Source organism: Aulonocara stuartgranti (genome assembly GCF_965226115.1).
Source record: "Aulonocara stuartgranti genome assembly, chromosome: 4".
In the NCBI taxonomy this organism is placed as follows: Eukaryota; Metazoa; Chordata; class Actinopteri; order Cichliformes; family Cichlidae; genus Aulonocara; species Aulonocara stuartgranti.
The window spans coordinates 21,126,759-21,154,511 of NC_138942.1; the positions used below are offsets into that span (position 1 = coordinate 21,126,759).

The following is a 27,753-nucleotide window of genomic DNA, read 5'->3' on the forward strand; positions in this document are numbered from 1 at the left end:
ACTGGATTGCCAAAAGGGTTGAAATTACATACAGAGTAAAGAGAGTGGTTCTTATATACAGAACATGCCTCATTCACCCATTCATAAAAGCAACTTTTCTGTGTTTTTTATCACACTCTGATGAATGCATCAGAAAGCAATTCAGGGTTCAGTATCTTGCCCAAGGGATGCAGCCAAGGACTGAACCACCAACCTTCTGATTAGTGACCTGCTCTACCTCCTGATTAACAGTGCACTGTGTGAATTGCCTGTCTGTGTGAATCTCAGGTGCTACTTGTTGTTTTCAGGTGAACACAAAACTTCACAAGACAAGAAGCTGTGGAGTAAACCAAGTGGAGGGGGGTGGCCCAAGGACATCGACCCTGCTGACAAGAAACAAACCAGCCTTTTCAGGAATAAGGTCGAAAAGGACGAGAGCTACATCAACAGTGTTCTGCAGCTGTGCAGAGTAAGATTCAAATGAATCCACAGCAGTCCACCTAGTCTTACTATGATGCATGCTGTCTGGTTGGAGTTTTGGGTTGATGCATGTTGGCTGGATGGTTGCTGGCTTTATGGATAGTTGGGTTAATGCAGGTTTGTTGGTTGGATTGATATTGAATGGATACATGTTGTTTATGGATGTTGTGTAGCCCAGGGTTACAAACAGATAAAAGTTAGAAACCTTTTGTTAGAATTATTACACAAGTTGTTAATGCATTTAAGTTAAAACATTCAAAGCTAAAAGAGCAACACTGGTTACGCTGGTGAGGCTGCTTGGCTCTACACTTGCTGTAGCTGTGCCTCTGACGTAAGAGGAACATTGTTGCTGTTGAAGCAGAGAAGCAGGTGAAAGCGTAATGTGTCTTTTGTTAGCTAGTAGATCTGGAGACTTGAAGCTCTTTCCTTATAAATACACAGTGTTTGCACTAACAGTTACAGCTGCTTAAATGTTAAAGCTGTTCACTTGGTAAACAAATGTCAAAGATTACAGTTCTATGTGATTAGCTAACTGGTGCTGTCTAAACTCACACTCCTTTGTGTTGGTGTTTTGGTTTGGAAGTTGAGTTGTTGTTGTGAGTTGAAAGCAAATGAACATGCATGCCTATTTGCACTGAGTTGTTTTAAAGTAGTGTTTTTGTTTACCACTGGTGTTATTAATTGGTATAATGAATAGAATATAGCGAGTTTGCTGCCTTAAAGGAGCAGTATGGATTAGATCTATGAAACGAATTAATTTAGTTTCACAATCGGTAAGGACCATATTACTATGTAACATAAAAAAATGAATTTGATAGTTGTACAACACATTAGAAAAAAGAACTTGCATTTAAATGTATTGTCCTTAGTTCCTTAAGCAGCAATTTATGGATTATTGGTAGCATGCGTGTGAAGTAATCGAGTGGTGTCGTTATAGCAATGTGGCCAAATATCGCATCAATCACAGCAATCACATCAATCTGTTCCCAAAGTCAAGGTGTGTGTCACGTGTCACGGGGTGGAAAGGGACAAGTTATCTAGGGTTTTTTACTATGCATGTTTTGCTGTGTTTTACCTTTTCAATATTTTAATATTGTACACTGGTTTATTTTTATGAGTTTTACTGCATGTTTTTTATGGTATTTATTTGGTGACTTGTCCTGGAAAGACTCCGCCCCTACCTGATTATAAACCTGATCACACCTGGGAGGTCACAGAGGCCAATAAGAGGGCCTGGCAGACCATGGAGAAAGAGGCTTGAGAGACGGGCAGGCGTGAGTGGTGTCAGGCGGCGGCGCCTGCAAGCCCGGAGGGCTGGTGGAGCTTGGCGTTCAGGAGAGGAGGATACAGTGCCAGCAACACGGAGCGAGCGGTCCGACTGCTGCAGCAACAGGAGGCCAGATTACGTGTCTGCAGGGAATTAGAGGCGGCGAGGCGGGCCGGTGCCGATTGGCGGTTACAAAGAAGCGGCGGGCAGAGTTAAGAGCTCTGCCCACCCGGGGTAAGTCTTTTGACTTGTCCCCTTTAATGAATTATAGCTGCCTAAAAGAATAGTGACTACCGCTGCCTTCCTTTCTTTAGCGCACCGGGGCGCAGAACGCGGAGAGGAAGGCGAGGACGCCGCCGGGTTTCCCTCCTGCACCGCTTCACTGGATTTTTAATTCTTAGTGACTCTTATACACTCAAAGTGAAATTTGGTGGTTTATTGCATTTACAAGACTCTAACATGTAATTTGAACACAATGAATTTATGTTTCTAAGGTGAACGTAATAAAATCATATAAGATCTACATGAAATTCACCAACTAGCACCTCTTAAATTCTTGTTGATATGACATGATAAAATCTAACAAGAGTGGTTAGCTGCCTTAAAGACTCGCGATATCACAAGATCACGTGAGATTCTAAACAAGAGGCAGGAAAGCACATGGTTTGCTCCACAGTCCTCTTGGAAAGGTAAGAGTGAATCTATCTTCATCCATCTTGATGAAAATACTTTTTGCACAAAGGTATCATTAGTTTGTCGATTCTTTTCAGTTCTATTTATTCACATTTGTTCTTTTGTTGTTGTTGTTGTTTTTTTTAAATCTGTTTATGCCATTCTAGCTAGCTAACACGGCAGCACGGTGGTTAGCACTGTTGCCTCACAGCAAGAAGGTCCTGAGTTCAATTCCAACATCAGGCCGGGGTCTTTCTGTGTGGAGTTTGCATGTTCTCCCCGTGTTTGCGTGGGTTCTCTCCGGGTACTCCGGCTTCCTCCCACCGTCCAAAGACATGCAGCTTGTGGGGATAGGTTAATTGGATAATCCAAATTGCCACTAGGTGTGAATGTGCGAGTGAATGTGAGTGTGAATGGTTGTCTGTCCCTGTGTGTTAGCTCTGCGACAGACTGGCGACCTGTCCAGGGTGTACCCCGCCTTTCGCCCTATGACAGCTGGGATAGGCTCCAGCGCCCCCCGCGACCCTGAAAAGGATAAGCGGAAGCGAATGGATGGATGGATGGATAGCTAGCTAACACATTAGTGCAAGAATATAGCACAATGTCATGCTAGCATGATAGCCTAATATGAAAGACTTAGCTACTCCAAATATAGATATTGTTTATAACTTAAACTCTGCACATAAGCTAGTTTGGCTCTACCACAGAGACTGTTGTGATAAATTTACATTTTACGTGTGGGTTGTTGAAATTTGTAAGTTGCAACTGATGGAGAGTGGTTTATTTAACAACTTGTGTTTTTAGTACACTGAGGAGGAAAGACAAAACATGAACAGATATGTTTTCCTGTTTTGTTTTTTGTTTTTTAAATTAAATATTTTTCTACTTAAACTTAGACTTGCAGTTCCCTCCTGTAAAGATAATAAATGTTTAATCTTATCAGGTGGTGAAAGGTCTGGAGAGCTGGCAGGCCCGTTCATCAAATTCATGGTGAGCTAATATTTTTCTTAAATAATCACATTCCCATGTTAAAAATTTAATATATTCATTTGTAAGTGACATAGTTTTGAGACCAAGAAAACATTGCATTCTGATTTTATGTACACATCATCTAAACTTTCTTGAATTGGGGGTATGGCATGATTAAATTAATACAAAGTAAAAAACAATATTAGAATGACAGAATTGTCTAAAATGCATGAATACTATTTGAAAAGATTAAGACTGTAAAACAATAGCCTCTGTATTTCTCACAAATTCCTGGTAATTCAGTTAAAAGTTCTTTAATCCCACTGCTAGGTCGTTGAGATGGATTTCCGTATATATTTGTTTCCCCCCCCCCCCCCACTCTGTGTACTGATGCTGTTGAAATCAGAAGAGAATACATCGCCAAAGGTCTTTGCGTGTACCTGAATGAAGATCCTGAGCTGGTGAAGGATTACCTGGTATGTTAACTTGCCTGTATCCTTAACTAAGGAGATGATCAAAGATAAGCTTGAACTACATGCAAAAAGTTTCAGGGGATGGGGTTTTCCTATAAATTACCGGTGGCTGTAAAAAAAATAGCTTTTAAAATGGGAAAAGTAAGAGCTTTAAGTTTCTCACTGGATACTACACGTAGGGCTACTCGATTATGGCAAAAATGATAATCACTATTATTTTCACTGAAATTGAGGTCTCGATTATTTGACGATATTTATTTAACCCTTTAAGACCTACTATAGAACAAAGTCCGCCAGAGCTTATATTATTTTTTTACATGTTATAGTGCCATTGGGAGCATTTCAAGTTGCTATACATCAATACAACTGTTATAGCCCATATTTTAATAATATGTATGCATTAAGTCCATAGTAACTACATTAAAATGGAGCACTGTAACAAAAAATAATTTCCCCCAGGGATCAATAAAGTATTCTGATTCTGATTAATTGCAAAAAGTGCAATAAACTACAAAAAAATTGAAAATCGTTTTTTACATATATTTCTACTTGGAGAAATTTAAGAGGTTTATCCCTCAAAACTTTAAATGCAAAAAATAGTTTACAACAACAGGAAATTTATTTTGAGTGTCTTCATAGTTTTATTTTGGAGATAAAGCAATTTTTATATACTGCAGGGAAAACAATCCTATGATTCAAATTTGCAAAGAAAACAGCATGTGCATCAAAATAAACTATTTCCAGCAGTGCAATATGAGTTCTAAGCATCCCAGAAACTATTCAGTAAAGTCTAACATGACTTATAAAAACACCAGTATAGGTGTTTAAGGCCTACAAGTAAAAAAACTACAGTTTCCGCGAAGATGACGTCACTTCGGGTTTCTGGCAGGAAATGGCGGACGTGCGATAGTTCGCGCTGACGTCTGTTTCAATGTGGGAAGTGTTGCGAACAGCTGATCAAATCGGCAAAGCGTGTTTCTGGAATATTATGTGTTTGTTCCTGCTAGTGCGTTTTGTGCAATTTTTGCAACCGTGACCTAGGACAAGCTGATAGCATAAGATGTAAGTACGACTCCTCTGGTTTCATATGCAAAAAATTATTGCGCTAGCTTACGCGGTTCCGGTTCTACAGGGATTTAAAAATAGTTACGCAAAACGGAGCATGCCCGCTCTGACTGTAAAGGTTAACAATAACAATGTATTGAATAATGACTTTAACAAATAATATAAAATAGTGTGCAAATACTGATAACAGTGCAAATGTTTGCAATATAAGAAATAAATGTAAACATCTGTTTAGTGAACTTTGCAGTGGTGCAGCTACAACACCGTAGCAAAGTTTACACACGATGTCTGACTCGGCGAACCCATAATGTTTCCACACCACTGAAGTTTTTTTTGTTTTTGTTTTTTTACCCCTCTTTTCAACCAACGGCAGTCACTCTCCTCTCCAAATAACTTCTGCTTAGCTTTCCGAGCTTCCCTCGGGTCCTCTTAATTGTTGTGACGCGTGTTGGAAACAAGAGGTGCGCTCGATTTGCCACACGGAGCAGCGCGAGAGTAAAGCACGAGGGAGGGGCTAATAATCGGCTCAGTCACTTTTAATGATCGTTGAAAGCCCAGATCGTAATCGTGATTAAAATTCGATTAATTGAGCAGCCCTAACTACACGCAGCATTCTTGAGTGTTTTATACTATCATTATTATAATATCATTATAACAACCTCATTCATACAAGATTTTTATGTAACATTTACACTTCAATGGATGTATCAGGAGCAACTTGGGGTTCAGTGTGTTACCCATTGATAGTTTTAGTATCAGATTAGAGAAGCCAGGGATTAAAGCAGTAGACAACTTGCTCTACCTCCTGTGCCACAGTCACCCCTATCACAACTCAAGATTTTGAAAGACAGAACATTGTTGAGGTATTGAATGAACTTCTCTTGAGTGAGGAAAAATATCGGGCAGTCATTTTTGATTACATTTACATTATTATAAGGCTTGAATGAATAAAGCTTTTAGGTATTTTACATTAATGTAAAACAGATGTACTTTTAAAACTGTTTGCAATGGACATTAGTGAGAAATCATTATCTTTTTTTTAAATTTGTTTGTTTTATTGTCACAGGAAGTTGATAGAAAGCATGGCCACTGCCATAGCAGAGACAGTCTTTGGAATCTGTGTCATTCGGTCAGAGGGTGCGGAGCCAGCGATGACCCTCAGGATGTTATGATTGTTCTAGAGGGGGTGGAAGTGATGGGTGAGTTGGGCAATGTAGTTTTTGCAGTGACAATGTTGCTTGGTCTGGTCTATTCACTGAACCTGAAATTTGCTAGAAATTGGAGAAAACAAAAAGATGTGTATGACAAATTTGTATTTACCTTTTAGATGTAATAGTGAAATGTATGTTAACCAGACTCTAGACTTTGTTAAATGCTCCAAAAAATTACTCTTTAAATTAACTTCAAATAATCATGGAAAGAATTTCCATGTGATTAAAGTGTTTTCTATTAGCATTAAAGACTTGTGTTGGAATAACTTAATTTGTATGAGTTGGTTTAACTCAATTAACTTAAGCTGGGACCAAATTTAGTAAATTAGTTGGAGAAAACCTGAATTGAGTTGGAACAAAACTCTTTGTTGGATCAACACTATTAAAATATATTGGATCAAAATGCAGTAAATACATTGATGAATCAATCTTTAATTAAGTTGGTCCGACTTGAGTGCATTAAGTTGGAGTAACAGAATTGCATAATGCTAAAATAAAGCAATTTAATCACGTGGAAATTCTTTCCATGATTTTTTTTTTTTTTTTTTTGTTCATTTAAAGAGTTGTTTTTTTGTTTTAGTGTACCGTGGCGGACGCCACTGGACTTTTAATGTTGTGTTTTATTGATTTTTATTGTGTTGTCCCCTGGCCAGGGTTGTTTTAATTCATTTTATATTTTTAACTATAAATATCAATCTGTCAATCCTTTCCGTGGCCGGGTGAGGTTTCCCATGTTGAGTCAAATTAAGCCGCAGGCTCCACAGTTTTTAATTTGTGTGCTTTCCCTTGGCGACTCCACTGCTCTGTCCGTTTGGAGGAAGGTTTCCCTCCTTTAAAAACACTGTGGAAAAAATAAAATCACCTTTGCTCCGTTACACACGCAGGAGCGAACCGCAGCCTTGGGCTGTATATTTTGCCCCTTGGTTTAATTTCCAGTGGTCTTTGGCTATTGCATTGTGCATTAGCATATGCGAAGGGCCTGTCCCCCAGCTCCATCTGTCCTCCTCAGAAATGGCAGTAGTGGCCCTCTGATGCCCTCTACCCAGTCGGTGTAGAATTACCTGGCAGACATTGTAAAAACAGCCCCTTGCTGCTGCTGCTGCTGAAGGTTGAATGGCACTATTTGGGCCTCCCCCAACAGAAAAAGCAAGAACTGCGACTGTTCTCGCTCCCATCGGCTGCTCATGGTGCATGGCAGTCCGCAGCTCTCTCCTCCAGGCCCCAGCGTTCCAACTGAAATAGGGGAGGCATGATTGAACAATGGCTGCCAGCCATGCTGAACCCACAGCACCACCCCTAGATGTTGCCTTGCATGGAGGGAGAATAAATAACAGACTGTGACACTTGCACTTCGATTAGTTGATTAGTAGTGTATGATAGCAATAAATCAACAAAAGGATCAATGAGTGCATTTCTGGCTCTGGTCACACCCCTCATTCTATGATGTCATTCTAATGGTATCATGTTGTCCAGGTCATGGAGGATGCCATCAGACTGAACAATGCTGTGGACACTCATCCGGAGTATTTTAAGGATGAGGAGGAAGTGGAGGAAATTCAGGAGTCACCATAAAACGCGAGGTTTTTTCTGCCCTTTATCCCCGTCCCTCTTCTCCACTGTTTCTCCCCCCTCTTCCTTTCTCCCTTTTCTTTTCCTCATTCAAGTCAGTCCCGTATCTAGCGAGTGAAAATAAAAAATAAAAAATAAGATGCAGCAATTTTACGAGGAAAATACTAAAAAACGAAGACAAAGCCAATGCTGCAGACAGAAAGTTAGAAGAGGTCATTGAAATGTATGATTCCAAAATAAAGCTTAAGAGAACAGTAAAAAATAGTAGTGTGGCCGTCAATGCGGTTAAAGAACGCGAGGAACAACATCAATCCTCGCAGTGTGGATTGAGGGTCTTTTGACCTGTAATACAAAGTTACAGGACCAAACTGAAGATTTAACAGATGAGAGAGCAAATGGGCAAAGCGAGTGAAAATAAACCATAAAAGATGAATCAAATAGACCATTACGGCAAGGCTGGGATGGTCAATTTGGTAAAGTAAATCCGTTGGGCATCTTTTCTCGCCTTCAGACAATAATTCTGATGGCCAAAGAACCAAACGGGACAGGCAAAAAAAAAGAATAAAATGCACTTGAGTTTGAAGTTGAGGAATAACTCAAAAGAAGCTATATGACAAGGGAGTGAATTATGGAAAAAAGAAAAAGTGATTGAAGTAGTTTTAAAAGAGTGACTTAGGAGTGCCCTCGTACTGAGTGATCAAAACCAGTGATCACTGTAGAAAGAAATAAAATAATTTAACAAGGTGGTAATGTTTGAACATGTATTTGTCTTGTCACAGCAACTTATTGAGAGATGACTGTGTGTGTGTGTGTGTGTGTGCGCCTCTCTTTCAGGAGAGGAAGCATAGCAGATTTGGATAGGAAATTTATAGTTTAGTGTTGATACGTTGTTGTAATGGGGTTATCTTATGCTGAATCTAAGTATGTTAAAGTGCATAAAGGGGGCGATTGTTGTGTGCAAATTGTGTGGTTTTAACAAGACTTTCGGTGTATTGAGGAGGTGAAATTACATGAGTTGACCTGGGAGTGTCAGGACTCTGGTGGCACAACTTTTTGTTTAAGATTTTTGAGGTTGTTGTGGAGATGGGTTGATTCTGTCAGTTAGGTTTGGGTTGTTTTTGTTTTTAATAGAGGGAGTTTTATTAAACATGGACGTCTAAGAAGGGGCCCATTATTTTTGTAACAGTGCACTTAAAGAAAACCTGTCAGGTGCTTTGATGAGCTAATAATCAGCTCTTTTTTTTCTCATTTTTGTTCTAAGCAGGCCTGCAACAGTGAATAACAGCGGTGACAAATTCTCGGGAGAGCAAATATAAGGTGGGCTTTCCAGATTACAACTGGCTGAGGAGAAGGCTACCAGTGGGGACCTGATCAGATTGAAAGTCCCTGTCTAAAAGGAGGTATGGGTTCCCCAAGCGAATTCGGTCAGATAATGGGACCCATTTTAAAAACAAAGATTTGGCGGAGGCAGAACAGAGGCTGGGGGTGCAACACACGTTTGGAACTGTGTATCATCCTCAGTCCCAAGGGAAAGTAGAAAGGATGAATCTAAATTTGAAGAACAAAATTTGTGCTCAGACGGGGCTAAATTGGGTCGCATCCCTGCCCATTGCATTAATGATCATAAGATGTTCTGTTAACCAATCCACAGGCTTCACGCCGTACGAGCTGTTGACAGGACGACAGTTTCCAGGTCCCTGGACGGCAGTCCCGGCTGAAGAGAGTATAAAAAGTAACAGAACGCATGCAGAATATTGGAAAGAATTAAAAGCTCTTGTGTCTAGTTTCACACAACAGGTTGCAGCAGGAGTGACCACGGTGGACAGGTCCGACGCCAAGGTGGTGTGGCTGAAGGTCATCAAGCGAAAGTGGAAAGACCCGAGGTGGACGGGGCCATTTGAAGTGAACGCTCGTACCACAACAGCGGTCCAGTTGAAGGGGAAAGGCCAGACCTGGTTCCATTGGTCTCAATGTGCAGTGGCAGACGAGAGCTTGGTGGAGACAAGCTCATCCCCAAATAGTCTACCTGGGAAGTCGAAGAAAGAAGAGAAGGATCCGGGGCGTCTCTTCACTCAAAGAGGAGGTGCCAAAGAGGCGTGAAGCGTGATAGGCTGGGGCTCCAGCCTAGAGTTAGAGGAGAGTAGGGGAACCAAAACCATGGGCTTGTGGGGAGATTGGAAAATAACTGGGGTGTTGGCGTGCGTGAGTGTTCTAATGTTTCTTTGTTTTTTGGCAGACAGGTGAATTGCCCAGACGCAGAAGTCTACCCGCTTCAGAGTCCAAATTGATTGCGTTGCCAAGGAAGGTTAAGCGTGAAGTCTCAGGTAAAAGGGATGAGTGCCTCAGCATATATGGTGGACTAGAATTAGACTATGTTAATGGGTCCACCACTTCATTCACGTTTGATTTGTGCAACGTTTTTATCTGTAAGGGAGCTGACAGTAGCTGGAGGGGATTTAATGTGTGGGTGTGTTGGGATTATGCTGTGAACACATATTGTGAAAGGGGAAGTCGTCCTTATGCCAATTGGTGTCGGAACTGGGATCAGGTAAAAGGTTACACTGGGGAAGATTGGGAGGCGTCAGAGCAGGGGCCAGAGAATGAGCTAAAACTTCAGAGAGATTATAGTCCGGCCCAGAATCCATTGACCTTGTCAATGGGGAACTGGTGGCGTCAAAATTCCTTATATTTAGTTCTGGGTGTGGAAACTGTAGGGATAGATCCAAAAAGGTTAATAAAAGTTAATTTTCTTAGTAAAGCTAAACCAATGAGGCCTGTAGTAAGGGACAATGGGACATCACTGATAAAAATTAACCAAAACTCAGATAGGAAGGTAGTTGCAGTTGACTACACTCGCCTGAAAAGATTTAATTGAACGTGCCACCGGATTCAGTGACAGCAATCTCTGGCTGGATTGGGTGGCTCAAAATGCTAGGGAACAGCATGTAGATGATTGTGTTGCCTGTGCTACAGCTAGACCTCGTTTGTTTACTGAGCCTGCGCCTCTGTATCCAGAGGATGAGTGGGGTTATAATTGCATGTTGAGATTAACTAGAGAAGCTGTGGCCACGGGTGACTGCATCACACTGTCAAGTTTATATCCACCAATTGACAAGCGTACGCAGACAGGTTCATTCATACCTAAACAAAATAATTACACCTGTTTTGAATTTTCTACGGACGCCGTGAAATACACTCTGGGAGAAATTGACCCTAGTTGGTGTGAGAGGACGCTCACGGGAAGGACCACAAATAATGTAAGTGACCCAAACACCATAATAGGTACATGGGCTAGAGGTGGGTTGTATTATTACTGTGGACATCACACCCTTTTGGTGCATGTTCCTTTGGGGAGTGTGGGGACATGTGCTATGGTGCGGTTAGGAGCACCATTGATGCTAATAGGGAGTAGGGTAAAAGCCATTCCACAACATGACACGCGTACATTGACAGTCAGATGTAGGAGACGCATGTTGAGGGAAAGAAGCACAACGGGTACACAGATTTATGACCCGAGAACTGACTCGCCTACCTGGATTGACTCGATTGGAGTTCCCAGGGGAGTTCCTGATGAATATAAATTAGTTAACCAAATAGCAGCAGGATTTGAAAGTGTGTTCCTATGGATAACTCCAAATAAAAATGTTGATCGCATTAATTATGTTCATTATAATTTGCTGAGGCTCTCAAACCTTACCAGGGACGCCATGGTGGGCTTTGCAGAACAACTGGGGGGGGAACATGCATGTTGTTTTTCATCTGCGGTGACGCATATTACTGGTCATCATATGTATGTTACACCCCAAGTATTGTTCGGGGAAGATCGCCGCTGTTTGAGTGATCGTGCTCTACTTCTCCCCCCCCATATATATTTCAATAAAATCCTTGTTTTGACGCACCTTATTGGGACTTTGTAGTCGTTTGTCTTTTCTTCAAAATACGAATCGGGACAATAATAGCGAGTCAATCCAGTCCAAAAGCATAAAGAACTATTTTACTATGACAAATAAAACAAATGAATGAGCTCATTTTGCTGAGAGTGGAGAATCTGATTACTTGCGCGGGAGGCTCCACTATTAGCAATACCTGGTGTGAATACATGGTGTGGATGTGTGTGTGACTGGATGAAGGTGGGGATGAATAAATGTGGACAAACCACTTGCCATGCCAGCAAGAGAAAGGGTTTGCTTTGCTTTTGCCATAAGCAAGGGGAGTGGAAGGCTTAATTCTGGCGATGTTGATTTTGGGTTGCTGATGTTTGCTTTGAGAAAATTTCTGTTTTATTGACTGGGGTTAGATTATGGTATTATAGTATATTGTTGGGAGAATGCTAAAGGGGAAACATTTTTTTGATATAACTCATGTTACCATTAACTGAAGAAACACATGACTGATAACTGTTCTAAGTTTATTTTTATAACACAGATTGGATCATAAGGGGGAAAACTGAGTATGGAATGTGAAGTTCAGGTTTTGTTTTTAGGAAGTTCCAAGGATGCAGGCTGTGGATAGAGCCGGGAGTTCGAAAAGATGTGACATGATGATTAAATGGATTTCATTCCTTAAAGACAGGTTTGCAGGGTCGGAGCAAATATACCTGAGAGGAGGATTGCTGAGGTGTTTTGAGGGATGATATGACTAACTGTATTTTTCTTTTAATTTCCTAAGCTTGGGTGAAGCATTTTTAGTTTGACACATGAGATGTGTCAAAAAAGGGGGAATTTAAGGTTTAATTTGAAATGGGTTTTAGGATTATTTTATAACTTTTGGGGTTTTTGATCATTTAGAGATGGTAAAACTGAAGCAGAAATTGTTACTCTAACGGTCCTAGGGACAGAAAATGGTCCCGCCCGATCAGCGGGCGAAGCCGCTGCTGCACGCCGGAAATGAGGCTTCATTTCCCGCAGGTCTGTCAAAGCAGCCCGCTGTTGCTCTTGCTGTTTTCCAGCCCCGGGTCAAATGTGGAGCAAGGGCGCCACCCGGTGGACAAATAAAATTACAATTCTAAGGCCTCTTGTCCAAAACAAAAACGAAACCTAAGCCGTCACCCAGATGTTAACGGTAATAATTCTGCAGTGAAAAATAGCGTTTATAATGGCTTTCAATGGGGCACAAATCGACCCTAAGCCCAATAGTGTAAGTTTATTTGTAGCTTAGCCACTGAAGCTAATTGAAGGAAGTCGGACTTGAATTTTGAAATAAAATCATATCAAACTTTTTTTTTTTTTTTTTTTGGAGAATTTGGCTATAGTCCATTCAACACTGTGCAAATGGCATGTAATCAAAATTTGAAAATAGCCACAAATCGACCCAAGACCCTCCAGGGGTAAGGAGCAAAATGAAATAAAAAGGCTATACCAAAAACGGGTTATAACATAGGAAATGTGAGTGTTAAAATGAAGTTGGTGTTAACACACAGGAGTTGTTTTTAGGCAGCATTTAGCTATGATAAAATGTATGCATGAGTAATTGCTTATATGCTTAAACTTAATTGATTAAAATGGTTGTTCTCTCTTGGATCTTTTAGTAGAATAGGCGCTTATAATGATTTTCTTGTGAAAGGTGACTTTAGATCAGAGTTAAGGCACTTGCAGCAGCGACAGTTTTGTGTACAGGATGTTGATGATCAGATAAGGCGAGCAATAGGAAACATGCAGGGACGTGAAAGCAGCGCTTAAAATGATGAGTAACGTTGAAGAGTGTATATATATATATATATATATATATGTGTGTGTGTGTGTGTGTGTGTGTGTGTACAAATACAAGTCAATAAGTCAAGAACATAATTAGGATCATGCTTTTGATTAAAGAGTCCCAAACATAAGTTAGGGAGGCGCAGGAAAAGCTGTTTTGTTTCCTTTGCAGAAGGTCTCGGCGACCACAGGGGGGTGAGGATCCTGGAGGCCCGAGGCCTGATGGACCACAAGAGAGGGACGCAGAAAAAACCTAATCTTACGCATGGAGTGTTCTCAAGTGGGAGCTGGCATTTTATTATTGGACCACCTAGATGACATGAGGTTGTCTGATTTGCTGAGCCAGAGGATGGATGTCAGAGAAATGAAACAAGTAAAGTGTAGTGACCCTCTTTTTAGGGAAAGTGGGTCAAAAGAGGGAGTGTGGAGATCAGGGAAATTATTTTGCTGCTATTGTTAATAATCATCATCATTACCATTGCATTAATAATATAATCTACAGCACTGATATTGCATTCAGATGTTTAAACATATTGGCACCCAATTAGCCTTTGTTACAGGTGCAGTTATAACCAATTTAAACTGAGTTGAATCTATAATAAATGCTTTTGATTGAATGCTTGTTATAATCTTAAGTGTGTATGTGCTGATTCTGTTGATTCTGAGTACACTCTGTGCAAAGTCAGAGTGACAGGAAACTCCGACTACTCCCCCCACGCGTGTGTTCATTAAAATCAATTGTTTGACCAAGCTCTTCTGGACCATGGTTGTTTTTACTCTCCTTCCTCAATATTTGAACTCTTAACAGTTGTCAAGTATAAAAGTTTTGCACTCTGTCACGGTCTCGATGTCTGCCCGGCCGGCTCCGCAAGGTTACATATGTTTATTGTGTTGCTGCTTTCTTCCACTCGTCATTCTGCCTGGGCGGAGCTCAGGCCCACGCACCTGTCTGCAATTACGCTGCAACGTGTCCTGTCTGTATGGAGACTGAGAGCTGCCAGAGTAATAATGTAGATACAGGCCTCTTTCTCCTTCTGCTGGTGTTCATGGTTTTATTCCATTGATGTTGCTATCATTTGTAAATATATTTATTTGGTGTTATTTTATCAATTTTCTACTACTGTCGTTCATGTATTTAATTTTTTTTGTATTTAAATATGATTTTTTTTTAAAGTAATGCTGCGAGATGGACAGTTAAAGGTTTCATTGAATAAAAAAAAAAGATTTAAAGATGACTGGTGGCGGAAGCAGAGCACAGACTGTGAGAATCTATCGCCATCGTGTGGTGCAGAGATATATTTCCATTGAATTTAGACTACGAAAGCTTGGCTCACAGAGCAGCTGCAACACGAACAAAAAACATTAAATAGCAACATATTATATTATATTATATTATATTATAGTGCAAACAGTGCAGGCTTCAGCTCTGGGGAAGAAGCTGTTCCTCAGTTTGGGTGGATTCTGTCACTCACAGCGTTGTTAGCCCTCTTGTGCGCGCAGACTGCAACCCCCCCCTCCCCTGCCCCCCCACTGTGCGTTGCCCTGATATCTGCAGTGTGAGGTTGGATCGCTCATTTTCATCCCCACACTGATGCCACTTATTTCGGTCTTTGTTTGACATAAAAGGGCATATTTGTCACTTTATTGCAACTATATTTGCACTCTTGAGCTCCTTCATTCACTGACTGATTATAAAGTTATTACTTGCGTTATGTATTCATCCTTTTGAACATAATTAATGAAGCCACATGTAATCACTAAAATTTGTATTTTGGGTACAATAAGAGAGTTTCAGATGGAATGCTGTTTTGTTTAAATTTCACCAACTTGCTGATGCCCACGGTTGTGAGTGCAGCTTCTTACTGTACATGGGTGGATGGTTGTAAATCACATCACAGATGCCAAAAACCTCTCAAACCAAGCCCTCTTGCCGGTGATGCTGTGCGCAACCTCGTGACAACCACATGACTGATACTAACTCCTGAGCTGACTGTATGCTAACATGCGCCACAAATAAGGGTCATATTTGGATTTAAAACAATCACCGAGAAGCTTCCACTGAATGCTACTTTCCCCTGCATGACACTGAAATCATTAACACATACTAACCCTCACTTATGCTCTTCAGTTTTCTCAGAAATGGATTAAGCCTACACCTAAACCAACGGATATGTTCACTGACTTTTTCTCTTAGTCTGGAAATACTTAGTCAGCCCATTACGCAATTGAATTGATTATCATGACCCTCACTAATAGCCACTTACTAAACTAAGAGTAATGTGCAAAACCCATTAGCCAAAGTAGTATAAATATTTTAACTTTTAGCAAATCCAGCAGGTTAATTAAGTGATTTCACATCATATGTTCAAACAGCTTGTCAGTTTTTAATATATCCCATGTACGCATACTTAAGCTTTAAAAATAAAGAAAAGTGCAATGACCTGATAGATGTTTGCTGAAAATTGTGGTTTACATCAGCACCTACATTAAAATACAAAGACCCTGTTTTGTGTGAGCTGCTCGATACCATGAAGCAAGACCTCTGAACATCTCAGTTTTTACACACACACACACACACACACACACACACACACACAAGTGCAAGCAAATGGTGTTTTATATGCTGTTGTCTAAAATATTATAAAATAAACCGTCTCTTTTTATATGGGGGGGGGGGGGGGCACTCAAAAAACGGAGGGGACAGGTTGGCACCAGAACACCACAGGTCTGCCCCGAGATGAGTGTGAAAATGTGATTATCAACAAGCCCACCTGGACTTCAGTTAGGTCGCACGCTTGTCCAGAGTTCACTTTGTCTTCAAGCGTTTTAATTTAAAACATAAAGTGAGGCCTACCCCAAGCTAAAAGAAGGCAGATTATGTTCTCAGATAAAGCAAGCAATGAGGGCGAAGCAGAGAAAGTACCTGCACAATACATTCACATAAATCAAAATGGAATTTCTTTGAGGACACAAACATCTGGGGAGTAAACAGCTGTTTCAATACCTAATCACAGATTGTGCTCTCTGTTTTACACGTTTTTAGTAAGGCATAATTAACTAAAAGGCTAGAGAGATGAAAGGATGCCAAGCTGATACCAGGCCTCAGTCACATGGATTGTTTCTTAAATTCTGAAATTAAGTGGACATGCAAAAAGATCTGGCACTTCATATATTAAACTGAGAAGCTGTGCTGACCCAAGAAAGCGCCCAGAAATTTGGGCAAATGTCTGCTCTGAAGTTTTTAGCCAAACCAAACTGCAGGTCAGTTTAAAGCGCAAAATTGTGCAAGTAGTCCAAACTAAACCGTTCTTGAGATGCAGAAATGTTGTCACACACAAAAATCAGACGATTGTGCCTCCAAACAAATTGCACTTACAAATGCTTGTAACATAAATGATGAAAATAGTAACTGCAAAGTTGAGACTGAACAGTGTTTCAGTTAAAGTGATAAGCTAGCCATTCAGCTGACTCATTGGTGATTGCAATGATTGCAGGTTTCATTATAGAAGAATATCAAGGAGAAGACAGATGGCAGGGAGTCAGAAACGGGGGATGGAAATGCAAGATATTGAGGACAACTTATGAGCCCAGGCGTCAGGTGTGAACAACAACAATAACTGGGCTGTATTTAGGTGTACAGATCACATGACCATCAAAAGAGCAGTGTAGGAATGAGAGAAGATCAACAGGGGAGCACACAAAGAGGTTTATGGACACAAACTGGGAGAGGTGGCATGCTCAGTTGATCAGTAGAATACCACACTAGACTTTCTTCCAGGACGGTTGAGGACCCTGTTGTGGGGGCGAAGCTTGGGTCCAATGTTCCCTCTAATTTTTCATGTGTCTGAGCGAACACACAAACTCTCTGAGCGGTCCCTTGGACCACTGTGAGCAACAGCAGGCGTGTGCACTGTGGTCACGTCAGCATTGAATCCATCCAAGTTACATGGTTTATTAAAATAATCAAATTACAACATTTAAATTTATGTTAGACTTTTTTTTAATTAACTCCTTTAGCCCACTTACAACAAAAATTTAAAAAAAAACTTGTTCATGACCTGTGTAGTATGTTAACACTATTGGAAGTAAAAATAACTTGAACTCCAATTTTGAAAACGCAACTTTCTTTTTTAAAAAAAAAAAAAAAGCTCTGACTTGTATTATGAGTATGAGTCTGTGGTCTGGGAGAGAGTCCTGTAACTCTCTGTCTGCAAAATACAGTATATAATGACCAATGTTGGGCAATTAATTATATAATTACGTCTTCAAAAAAGTAACTGATCTATGCAAACAAAGTTTTTTGCAGCTGTTTACTTAAAATGCAGCCAAGGCGTTTTTTTAAATAAACATTTCAAACTATTTACAGAACAATCAGCTGTTCTGCATCAAATTTGATGCCACACAAATTATTTGTGCCACTCCAAAAATAATTTCAAATCAAAATCAAATCAAATCACTTTTATTGTCACATCACATGTGCAGGTACATTGGTACAGCACATGTGAGTGAAATTCTTGTGTGCGAGCTTCACAAGCAACAGAGTTGTGCAAAATACAATAATGTAAACAAGCAAAATACAAGAATGGCTACATCTGAAACTAATAAATATATGTACAATATATAATAGTATATGCATTTCTGGATGTGTATACTAAATATTTTTCTACGTGTGTGTGTGTGTGTGTGTGTGTGTGTGTGTGTGTGTGTACACATATTTTACAAATTAAATAGAGTCAACAATAAATAAAATATATAAAAATATACAGAGTTGAGACATGTGCAAAACAGTGGCGTTACTGTACAGTGTGGAGTGCATAATGTTAAAGTTCCAGTAGTGAAGCTGAGGTGTCTATGAAGTGTTCAGCAGTCTGATGGCCTGATGGAAGAAGCTGTCTCTCAGTCTGCTGGTACGGGACCGGATGCTGCAGAACCTCCTTCCTGATGGAAGCAGTCTGAACAGTTTATGGCTGGGGTGACTGGAGTCCTTGATGATCCTCCCCGCTTTCCTCAGGCACCGCTTCCTGTAGATGTCTTGGAGGGAGGGAAGCTCACCTCCAATTATCCGTTCAGAGCACCGCACTACTCGCTGGAGAGCTTTGCAGTTGTAGGCGGTGCTGTTGCCATACCAGGTGGTGATGCATCCAGTGAGGATGCTCTCAATGGCACAGTGATAGAAGGTCCTGAGGATGCGGGGGCTCATGCCGAATCTTTTCAGTCTCCTGAGAAAGAAGAGGCGCTGCTGCGCCTTCTTCACTGTTTTGTTTGTGTGTACTGACCACGTAAGATCCTCAGCCAGATGTACACCAAGGAACCGGAAGCTGCTCACTCTCTCCACAGCAGCGCCGTTGATGGTGATGGGGGTGTGTACTTCTCTGCACCTCCGGAAGTCCACTATCAGCTCCTTTGTCTTTGCGACGTTGAGTGTGAGATGGTTGTCTTGACACCAGTGGGTCAGGGCGCTGACCTCCTCCCTGTAAGCCGTCTCATCACCATTGGTGATAAGACCCACCACTGTAGTGTCGTCCGCAAACTTCACAATGATGTTGGAGTTGTTAGTGGCTGTGCAGTCGTAGGTGTAGAGTGAGTACAGGAGAGGGCTCAGTACACACCCCTGTGGGGCACCAGTGTTCAGTGTGATGGGGGATGAGGTGATGCTGCCCAGTCTGACCACTTGGCGTCTGTCAGACAGGAAGCTAAGGATCCAGCTGCAGAGGGAGCTGCTCAGTCCTAGATCCTGCAGTTTCCTGTCCAGCTTCGAGGGAACGATGGTATTGAATGCTGAGCTGTAATCTACAAACAGCATTCTCACATACGTGTCTCTCTTCTCCAGGTGTGACAGGGCAGTGTGTAGTGTCAAGGCTATGGCATCATCAGTGGACCTGTTGTGGCGGTATGCGAACTGTAGAGGGTCCAGTGACCGAAGCATTTGCTTACGATGGGGGTCAGGGCTACAGGTCGCCAGTCGTTCAATGAGGAGATGGTGGAGGATTTGGGTACAGGGACGACGGTGGCCATTTTGAAGCAGGCTGGGACTACAGACAGAGAGAGGGAAAGGTTGAAGATGTGCGTGAACACTGCAGCCAGCTGAGCCGCGCATGACTTGAGGACGCGGCCGGGAATCCCGTCCGGACCAGTAGCTTTGCGTGCGTTCACCTTCCTGAAGCACTTCCGCACATCCTCCTCAGACACAGTGTGCGCACTGACGTCATCCGCGGTGCGCACACTGTCCGGTCTCATGGTGTTCGCTGTGTCGAATCTAGCGTAGAATACGTTTAGATCCTCACACAGAGAGGCCGTGGTCTGCGGTGTGCTGGTTTTCCCTCTAAAGTCTGTGATCGTGTTTAGTCCCTGCCACATACTCCGAGGGTTGTCGAACTGTTGCTCCACCCTGTCCCTGTACTCACGTTTGGCTGCTTAGATAGTCTTCCGGAGTTGGTAATGTGCGTGTTTGTAGTCCGATGTGTTCGCGGAGGCAAAGGCGGTGCTCCGTGCCGCCAGTGCCGCGCGAACATCTCCGTTAATCCAGGGTTTTTGATTTGGGAAGGATTTAACTGTTCTGGATGGGACGACATCTTCCACGCATTTCCTGATAAATCCGCAGACTGAGTCTGTGTACTCGTCAATGTCCCTAGCAGCCACGTGAAACATTTCCCAGTCCGCGTGATCAAAACAGCACCGCCCTCCGGGTTGGAGCTTCCTGTTTCAGCTTCTGCCTGTAGGCGGGCAGGAGCAGGATGGAGCGGTGATCTGATTGGCCGAATGGGGTGCGGGGGAGGGCTTTGTACGCATCCCGGAAAGAGATGTAGCAGTGGTCGAGTAGCCGGTCTCCACGAGTGTTAAAATGGATGTGTTGGTGGAGTTTGGGTGAGACTTTCTTCAGGTTTCCCTTATTAAAGTCTCCGGCTGTGATAAACGCTGCCTCTGGGTGTGCGGTTTCCTCACTGCTGATCGCGCTGTACAGTTCCCTGAGTGCTCGGTCAGTGTCGGCTTGTGGGGGAATGTAAACAGCCGTAATAATCACTGCTGTAAATTCCCTCGGTAGCCAGAATGGCCGGCACTTAATCATCAGGTACTCCAGGTCCGGTGAGGTCCAGGTCCACTTATGCTTACTCCAAGCACCGCTGCGAGTTTGGCCGTCAGTGTCAGTTTTCGGATTCGCCTGCTGAGCTGCTGGTGGAGATCCACCCGGACCCAGTGGCGTGTCTAGAAAATTTTTGTTGGGGGGCCAGGTAGGGGCACAGATTTGGAGAAGGGTGGCAGATGTAATTGGCAGATAATGTTTTAAAAAAAAAAATCTACCAACCGTTAACCATAATTCAATAATCCTATAAACCTAATAACCGAATGCGCTTTTAATTCTTATTAGAATGAGATTTTAACCACTATGGTGCAAAGTTTTTAGATACTGCGTTGATAAAGTACAAGAGATACAATCAGTGCTTTGTCAGTGTTTACTCAGCATTCAAGGACAGCAATATTTGCATAATATTTTTACTGACATATAGTGCACATATGTTTTGGGCAAAAACATTTTTGAATATTAAAATACGAACATTTGTAACAAAGAATTGACAAATTAGCCAATGCCAATGCAAAACCAATGCCTATTAAAAAAAAGAAGATAATCTTCTCACAAACTGGTGTTTGATTTTGAAACAGGAAAAAAGTGGGGAAACAACTGAAAAGACTAACATTTGAATAAAACCTGAAAGCAAGTAAATACTTTCTATGCTGCCTTATGGTAAACTTTGGTAATATTGATCAAGAACAACACTGGCTGATGATGAAATACAGTCAGCTGGCATGGTGACACTGCCAGTATTAACCTGCAGGGCTGGACTGGGACAGAAAATCAGGCATTTTGACTAGAGACCGGCCCACCAGGTATTAAAGCCATAAAGACTTTGACTGAAAACAAATGCTGTTGTGACAGTGATGTACACTGTCTTGTTGGTATATGTATGATTTCTATACATTTTACGTCAGATAAAAACTTTGGTTGTAAGATTTAGATAATTATTTAATAAAAGCTAGATATTTTAAATGAGAATAAGAAAGAAAAGTATTTCTTTGTGCCCCACCTTTCCCTGTTAATGCCCTACCTGGCCCCCTGGCAAAACTTTCCTAGATCCACCCCTGCACAGTTGCCAGCTGTCAGCTACATAAAAAAGGATCCTGGTGTTATTTGTGTCTCAGAAACAGTTCATAACTTCCCTTCAACTCATTCATGTGAACTAAAAGGTAAACCTGTTTCTCCATCACCTGTTCAGCTCTGATGATTCAGTAAGGACATCTCCTGGTTTCATCTTCATGTTTCCCTCTCACCACATATCCAAACCGATATCATGACCAGCAGCTTTTACAGCTGTGACTCCAGCAAACATCAGCTGATACTAGAAAGTAATATCAAATAAATTCTAACAACAGCTGATCAAGCTTAAATGTGCTGCTGTTGTTTAGCGCGACATCTGCTGGTTTCCTCTTTCTGGCGCAAAGTGGGCGATAAATAAACAAGGGAGAAAAGCCAATCAGCTGATCATTGATCAGTTTCATGATTGAAGTAGCAACAGGAGAGGCAGGGGAGAGGATGAGAGGAGAAGAGGCAGCTGTGCAGCGTAACGACAGAATAACTCCAGCTTTGTGTCTTTTTTTCATTATAGCGAAAGTCCGGGACAAACTGTGTTCCTTCTCAGCTCAATACGAAACGTGTAATATTTTCTCTGAATGAGGGACCATTCCATTTTTTTAAAGAGCCGTTGGCAACTCTACTAACTAACCTTATGAATAAAATAAAGTTCACTATCAGTAACGTCATAGCACCCACCCAGCTGTATATAAACTCTGTCAAGCTGGCTAGAACCAGTACTAGTTATTGCAACTGAGGGTAAAAAGTCAGCACAACGAAAATAAACTCCACCTAAACTTGGTTTATATCTGACCCAGATAGACTGCAGGTCATAACTTCTTACCTGAAGTTCAGTTCACCTGACACTCGGACTGGCGGTGTTCCAGATCTACTGGCGTTTAGATCAACTGGCGTTGGTCGAACAGATGTGTGGCAGTCTTGCGTTTCAGGAGCTGCTACCGACAAACCAGCAAAAAAACGCCAAATGTGTCATCTGTGACACTTGTGAGGTTATCTCAAACACACTCCGTCAGTCTTGATGCTGTTGAACAACAAAATGTTTAAAATGTGGTGAGTTTATCTGGTGATATCCTCATTCGCGACGCGATCGCGAAAACAGCAAACAATTAACACCACGCCGATGTTGTTCACAGGACAGCAAGAGTAAACGATCGGGAGACTCTTGTCGTCGTTATCGTTCCGCTCGCACGGTTTATTTCTCCGATTTCAGCGTTTTTGCTTCACAACTACAGCGAGCAGTTTACTTTGTGCACTAACATGGAGTCGAGTCAACCAGCGCCACCTCTGGCCAAGTGCCACAGCCTACAGCCAGATCAACCTGTGACACACATCTGCACCACGTTTGAATTCGTGTCATGCACATTTGTACCTTTCAACTGTGTCTGTTTAAATCACGGGCTTAAAATGGACCTGATATCAGGACAGGAAAGGGACATTACTGAACAGGGTTGCTTACAGTTCTTTTGTCTTTTTTCTTATTATTTTCTTTTGGGACTATATAGGAAATTGGACTAGAATGATGTTGCAGTTTTCAGCCAATCATTTCATTGACCCACAGATTTAGCCTAGGCTACCTTTGTTTTGTTTTTTTTATCACCCCCATTTTACAACAAATACCAGTAAAGCAGAGGTTGTAATTTATTTGCCATTATTCAGTTTTGGTTTTGCAAATAATCTGAATGAGCCTCTGTAGTAACTCAGAGGGTGACTGATATCAGGAACTTTCTAAACAATGAATCAAAGCTAGAGATGACTTAAGGCTTTCAGGATGACTTTTAAACACAATGAAGGATTCCCCTGTAGGCTACCAATCACTAATAGTATTGTATTTGCTAAGTGTGAGCTGGTTGGTGTCAGTTTATCTATGCAGACAAGGCATTACCTCCTGGGTTTCCACACTACCTGTCCCTCTGGAGGCACAGACAGCTTTGGGTGGGGCTGAGACTTAGTAAGGTGGTGGTGGTTTTTGAGTTTGTTAATGAGGCTATGCCACCCAGTAATCTGTGTGTTCCTCATTGAAAAGTGGAATTTATTTGGAAAAATATTTCAGTACATTATACATCTGTGATTTTAATTTGTACATTTTTCCTTTTAAAATTGCTTTGTCCACAAAACAGCAGCCATTGATCAGATCAGAAACAATATTATTTACTTGTGTATCCTTTGACAGGTATGACTGGTGGATTTTTGTTGTTTGAAACAGAAAAGCTCTGATTGTGTCAGAAACTATATTTAGATTGAGCACAAACGTTTGACTGTCTGACTAAGAAAGCCTCACTTATTTTTATGTGATGCTATATCGGTGCACTTCTATTTTGAAGGCGACACATCTAGGTTATTGTCTGTGAGCCAGTCACATGCTTGTGTTTGTAAATTAACACCCATTTGGGCTAAAAAAAAACAAAAAAAACAACACTTTTTTTTCTTTATTTATTTATTTTTATAATGTAGCACAGTACTGCAACAGCAACTCTCTGGGTGCTCCTGCTAATGTCTCCTGGTGTTGTGCACAGTACTGGGCCAGAAAACTTGGCCAGTGGAGCCCACCATGAGTTGGTTTTGGAACTGTGTAATGTAGACCTGACCATAGGGACTGATTGCTTTTCCTGTCTCCTTGCCAGAGCTTAACCACAGAGAGGGAAGCTCTGCAGGTTCTGTGCGCTGTAATGGCAGTGGGTGGCTTTGTGTGCATGTATTTTAACATCTCGCAAATCACACACCTCAGATCAACCTTTTTTCGTTATGACATAAAAAACAGCCAGGGTGGTGAGCTGATATTTAAGTTGTGCCTTTCCTCTGAATGTTTCTGTGTTAAAACAGGGGCAGAGAATGGCTCCTCTTCCCAGGGTGTGGTGGGGCAGACCGGGCCTGTGGTCAGCTCCACGGGGGGAGTATCCAAGACCTCCAAGGGCCAAGGGTCTACAGAGAAGGAAGAACAAGCTGGTAACCAGAAAAGAGCCCGTCGGCAGTGGGAATCCTGGAGCGCCGAGGACAAAAACAGCTTTTTTGAGGGTCTTTATGAGGTAAAGCTTGCAACAACCTTTTACCAAGTTAAAAGTTTACCATGTGTAGATCTTTTGACGTCGTAGATTCACGGCTGCCCTCCTTTGTTCCCAGCACGGGAAGGATTTTGAGGCCATCCAGAACAACATTGCAATGAAGTACAAGAAGAGAGGCAAGCCAGCAAATATGGTGAAGAACAAGGAACAGGTCCGCCACTTTTACTACCGAACTTGGCACAAGATCTCCAAACACATCGACTTCGCTAACGGTGAGTTGCTTTTTTTCTCTCTCTCTTAATTCACCTTGGAATTTTTGATCCCCAAATATGAAGTTTGTACACTGTAATGACTTTATCGAATGACGCCTCATAAAAATGTGTACAACTCATACAACAAGGTGATGTCTTAGGCTGATCTTAATTGGTTTATTTTAGGTTTGTGTTTAGTTGTTTCAGTTATGCTACTTACTGCAGACACTGTGAATGAGAAGTAAAGAAGAGATGCTGTTAAACAGCCACATATATTATTATTTTTTCCTACAACAGAACTCACACTGACATTTTTGTTTTTTAGCAAGCAAAACATATGTTAAAGAAGTTCACCAGATAAGCTGGAGCTCTTTTCCCCTACAAAAAGCACCCAGTGTTACTCTCATGTTATCTTTATGTAGCACGCACAGGCCTCCACCAGTGTTGTGACTTGTGCTTCCTTTCCTTCTCAGTGTACTCCAGGGTGTTAAAGAAATCTTCTCAAGAACTGTACGGCCTCATCTGCTACGCCGAGCTTCGCAAAAAAGTTGGAGGATGTAAGTGAGGGCTGTGAAAGCGCTTGGATGCAATGTAGACTGCGTGTGTTTTGCTGTTTGTTCTGCTGGTTGTGGACACAGGGGATGTGATTAAACTCCAGATGATCCCTGTGGCTCGGGGCAGTTGCCCCTGAGGAGCATGTCTTAACTAGCTGTCTTGTGTTTTGTCTTTGACAGTGATGGATGATAAGAATGTGGCAAAGCTGAACGAACTCATCCAGCAAGGGTAAGTCTGTGGCAGAAGCTTTGGCTAGTGGGTTTACGTACACATCTGGGATTGTGATACTTTAAACTGATGCACTAGATCACATTTGGAAAGATACAGATTAGCACTTTGCTAGTATGAAAAACAAATCTGAGGGCTGAGTTGACAGTATGTAGTCAGATGCTTTCTCTGTGGCACGGCAAGGTTTAGAGCTTACAACATATATGAATAAAGATTCTTCTGTTCCACCAGGGCCACCACCGTGCGCTCTAAGGGGAGGAACCTGCGGATCAAAGCTCCAATGTGCCGAGCGTTGAAGAAACTTTGTGATCCAGATGGTGAGTATGAGCCTGCAGAAACCCAGCACACGCGTTACAGAACAAGCACTGAAAACCTCACTGATGGTGAGACTGGGGGGTTCACGGGGGCGGGGCTTTTTTACAAAAACCATGGCATCAAGTGGGCTGGTGGTGTTTCCATGGTAACTTTGGGTGCAAAGTGAGGAGGATGAAGGAGATGACTGTTCTGACCAGCTGTCATCAACCCCTCTGCTCAATAACACCCACTCATCACACTTACTGAAAATATTTGCTTTCATCAAGGGTAGAAAAAGACTGTCTCTTGTCATTGTTGTATGTAAATCTGTGAATGGATCCCACCGAGATTGATGGCTGCCTTTTCATTTTGTCGTGGTTGATTAAGTGAGAGAGCATAGTTGAGTTTATAGGTTTTGGGCTTTTCTTATAGTGGCTGAATCTGTAATTTTGTGTCCTGCAGGAGTGAGTGATGAAGAGGACCAGAAGCCGGTGCGTCTGCCCTTGAAGGTGGCAGTGGAGCTCCAGCCACGCAGTAACCACTCCTGGGCCCGAGTTCAGAGTCTTGCCCACAACCCTCGCCTCAGGTCTGACATGGATAAGAACCACAATATATTTTCAAAAGCATAACATCCAAGAGTCGGAGAGATGTCATACCTTCATTAATTCATTTTCTATTATTATTTTATTTATTTATTTTATTAGTTCAAGCCATGGTGATGCAACAAAGCCTGAGCTAATTTAAGAACCTCTTCTTGGCTTCAGACTGCTTATTTCAGTTTGATGGTTTGCATGTTTTCCACCGTTTTCTGGGTCAGCTCTTTTTTTTTTTTTTTTTTTTTTTTTGTGCAAATTAAATATGTGTGTATATGTTTTTTTTTTAAGCTAACTCGTGAAATTTGAAAAGTGTAAACACCCTCAGACATGATGCTGTTCAAAGTTTAAACTCTATTTCTTTCATTTTTAATTTTTGTTCTCAGTTCAGTTTTCAGTTAGTGTTCAGACTGGGTTTGCTTCTTTTGAGGTTCAGTTTCGTTTTTACTGGTTTCAGTGTTAGGGGTTTTTTTTGTTTTTTTGTTTAATTATTATGATAATAAGGGTTATTTATCATGGGTAGGTTGAAGAAGGGTAAAGACTTTGTGAAAATGGCTGAATTACAGCAATGTCAGTATGCATTTGTTTGCAAACGTGACAAAACAAATATAGTAAAACTATACATTAATGAACATTTCTGTTTTATTTTAGTTATTTTTGGAGCACGTAGTTGGCGTTTTGATTTTTCCCACACAGGATTATTTCGGTTTTAGAAAACTCTATTAAATTTGATCCACAGTAGTCTAAGTGTAAAATGTAGAAGTAGTTTATGTCAGACGTATTCGACCTGGTAGTGTTGTATTTTGCAAAGTTGACATCAAATGTTTTTTCTGTTTTCTCAGGATGGTGGTGGAGCTCCACAGGAAAGTTTCCAGCCTCATAGAGTATCTGAAACAGAAGTGGGCTTATCATGACCAGTGGATTGTATCCTTTTTAACGCGTTAATTTCGACAGCTATAAATATAATATAATATAATATAATATATCATGTTGCTATTTAATGTTTTTTGTTCGTGTTGCAGCTGCTCTGTGAGCCAAGCTTTCGTTGTCTAAATTCAATGGCAATATATCTCTGCACCACACGATGGCGATAGATTCTCACAGACAGTCTGTGCTCTGCTTCCGCCACCAGTCATCTTTAAATCTTTTTTTTAATTCAATGAAACCTTTATTTAACTGTCCATCTCGCGGCATTACTTAAAAAAAAAATCATATTTAAATACAAAGAAGATTAAATACATGAACGACAGTAAATTGATAAAATAAGAGCAAATAAATATATTTACAAATGATAGCAACATCAATGGAA

General features: G+C 41.5%; 1 protein-coding gene and 1 long non-coding RNA gene across 11 annotated transcripts; both read left to right on the forward strand.

Moving 5' to 3' along the window:
• Positions 1-1,647: 1,647 nt before the first annotated feature.
• LOC309704398 lies at positions 1,648-14,128 on the forward strand. 10 transcript variants are annotated; one of them, XR_014276229.1, is made up of 7 exons: positions 1,656-1,960; positions 2,041-2,415; positions 3,342-3,388; positions 3,698-3,843; positions 5,972-6,104; positions 7,590-7,696; positions 8,947-11,588. It is a non-coding gene; the product is annotated as an uncharacterized lncRNA (long non-coding RNA). The 10 variants fall into 10 exon arrangements; XR_014276230.1 differs by having other exon boundaries at positions 1,657-1,960; positions 8,950-11,588; XR_014276231.1 differs by having other exon boundaries at positions 1,665-1,960; positions 7,590-9,002; positions 9,337-11,588.
• A 9,944-nt stretch (positions 14,129-24,072) lies between these two features.
• Positions 24,073-27,404, forward strand: LOC309705664 (protein cramped-like; the record flags this gene model as incomplete). The annotated part of the gene is made up of 8 exons (XM_082531586.1): positions 24,073-24,076; positions 24,345-24,547; positions 24,642-24,795; positions 25,248-25,331; positions 25,509-25,557; positions 25,789-25,874; positions 26,314-26,437; positions 27,287-27,404. 8 exons carry the CDS (start codon positions 24,073-24,075, stop codon positions 27,387-27,389), a joined length of 807 nt encoding a protein of 268 aa, XP_082387712.1. The 3' UTR covers positions 27,390-27,404.
• Between the last annotated feature and the right edge of the window lie 349 nt (positions 27,405-27,753).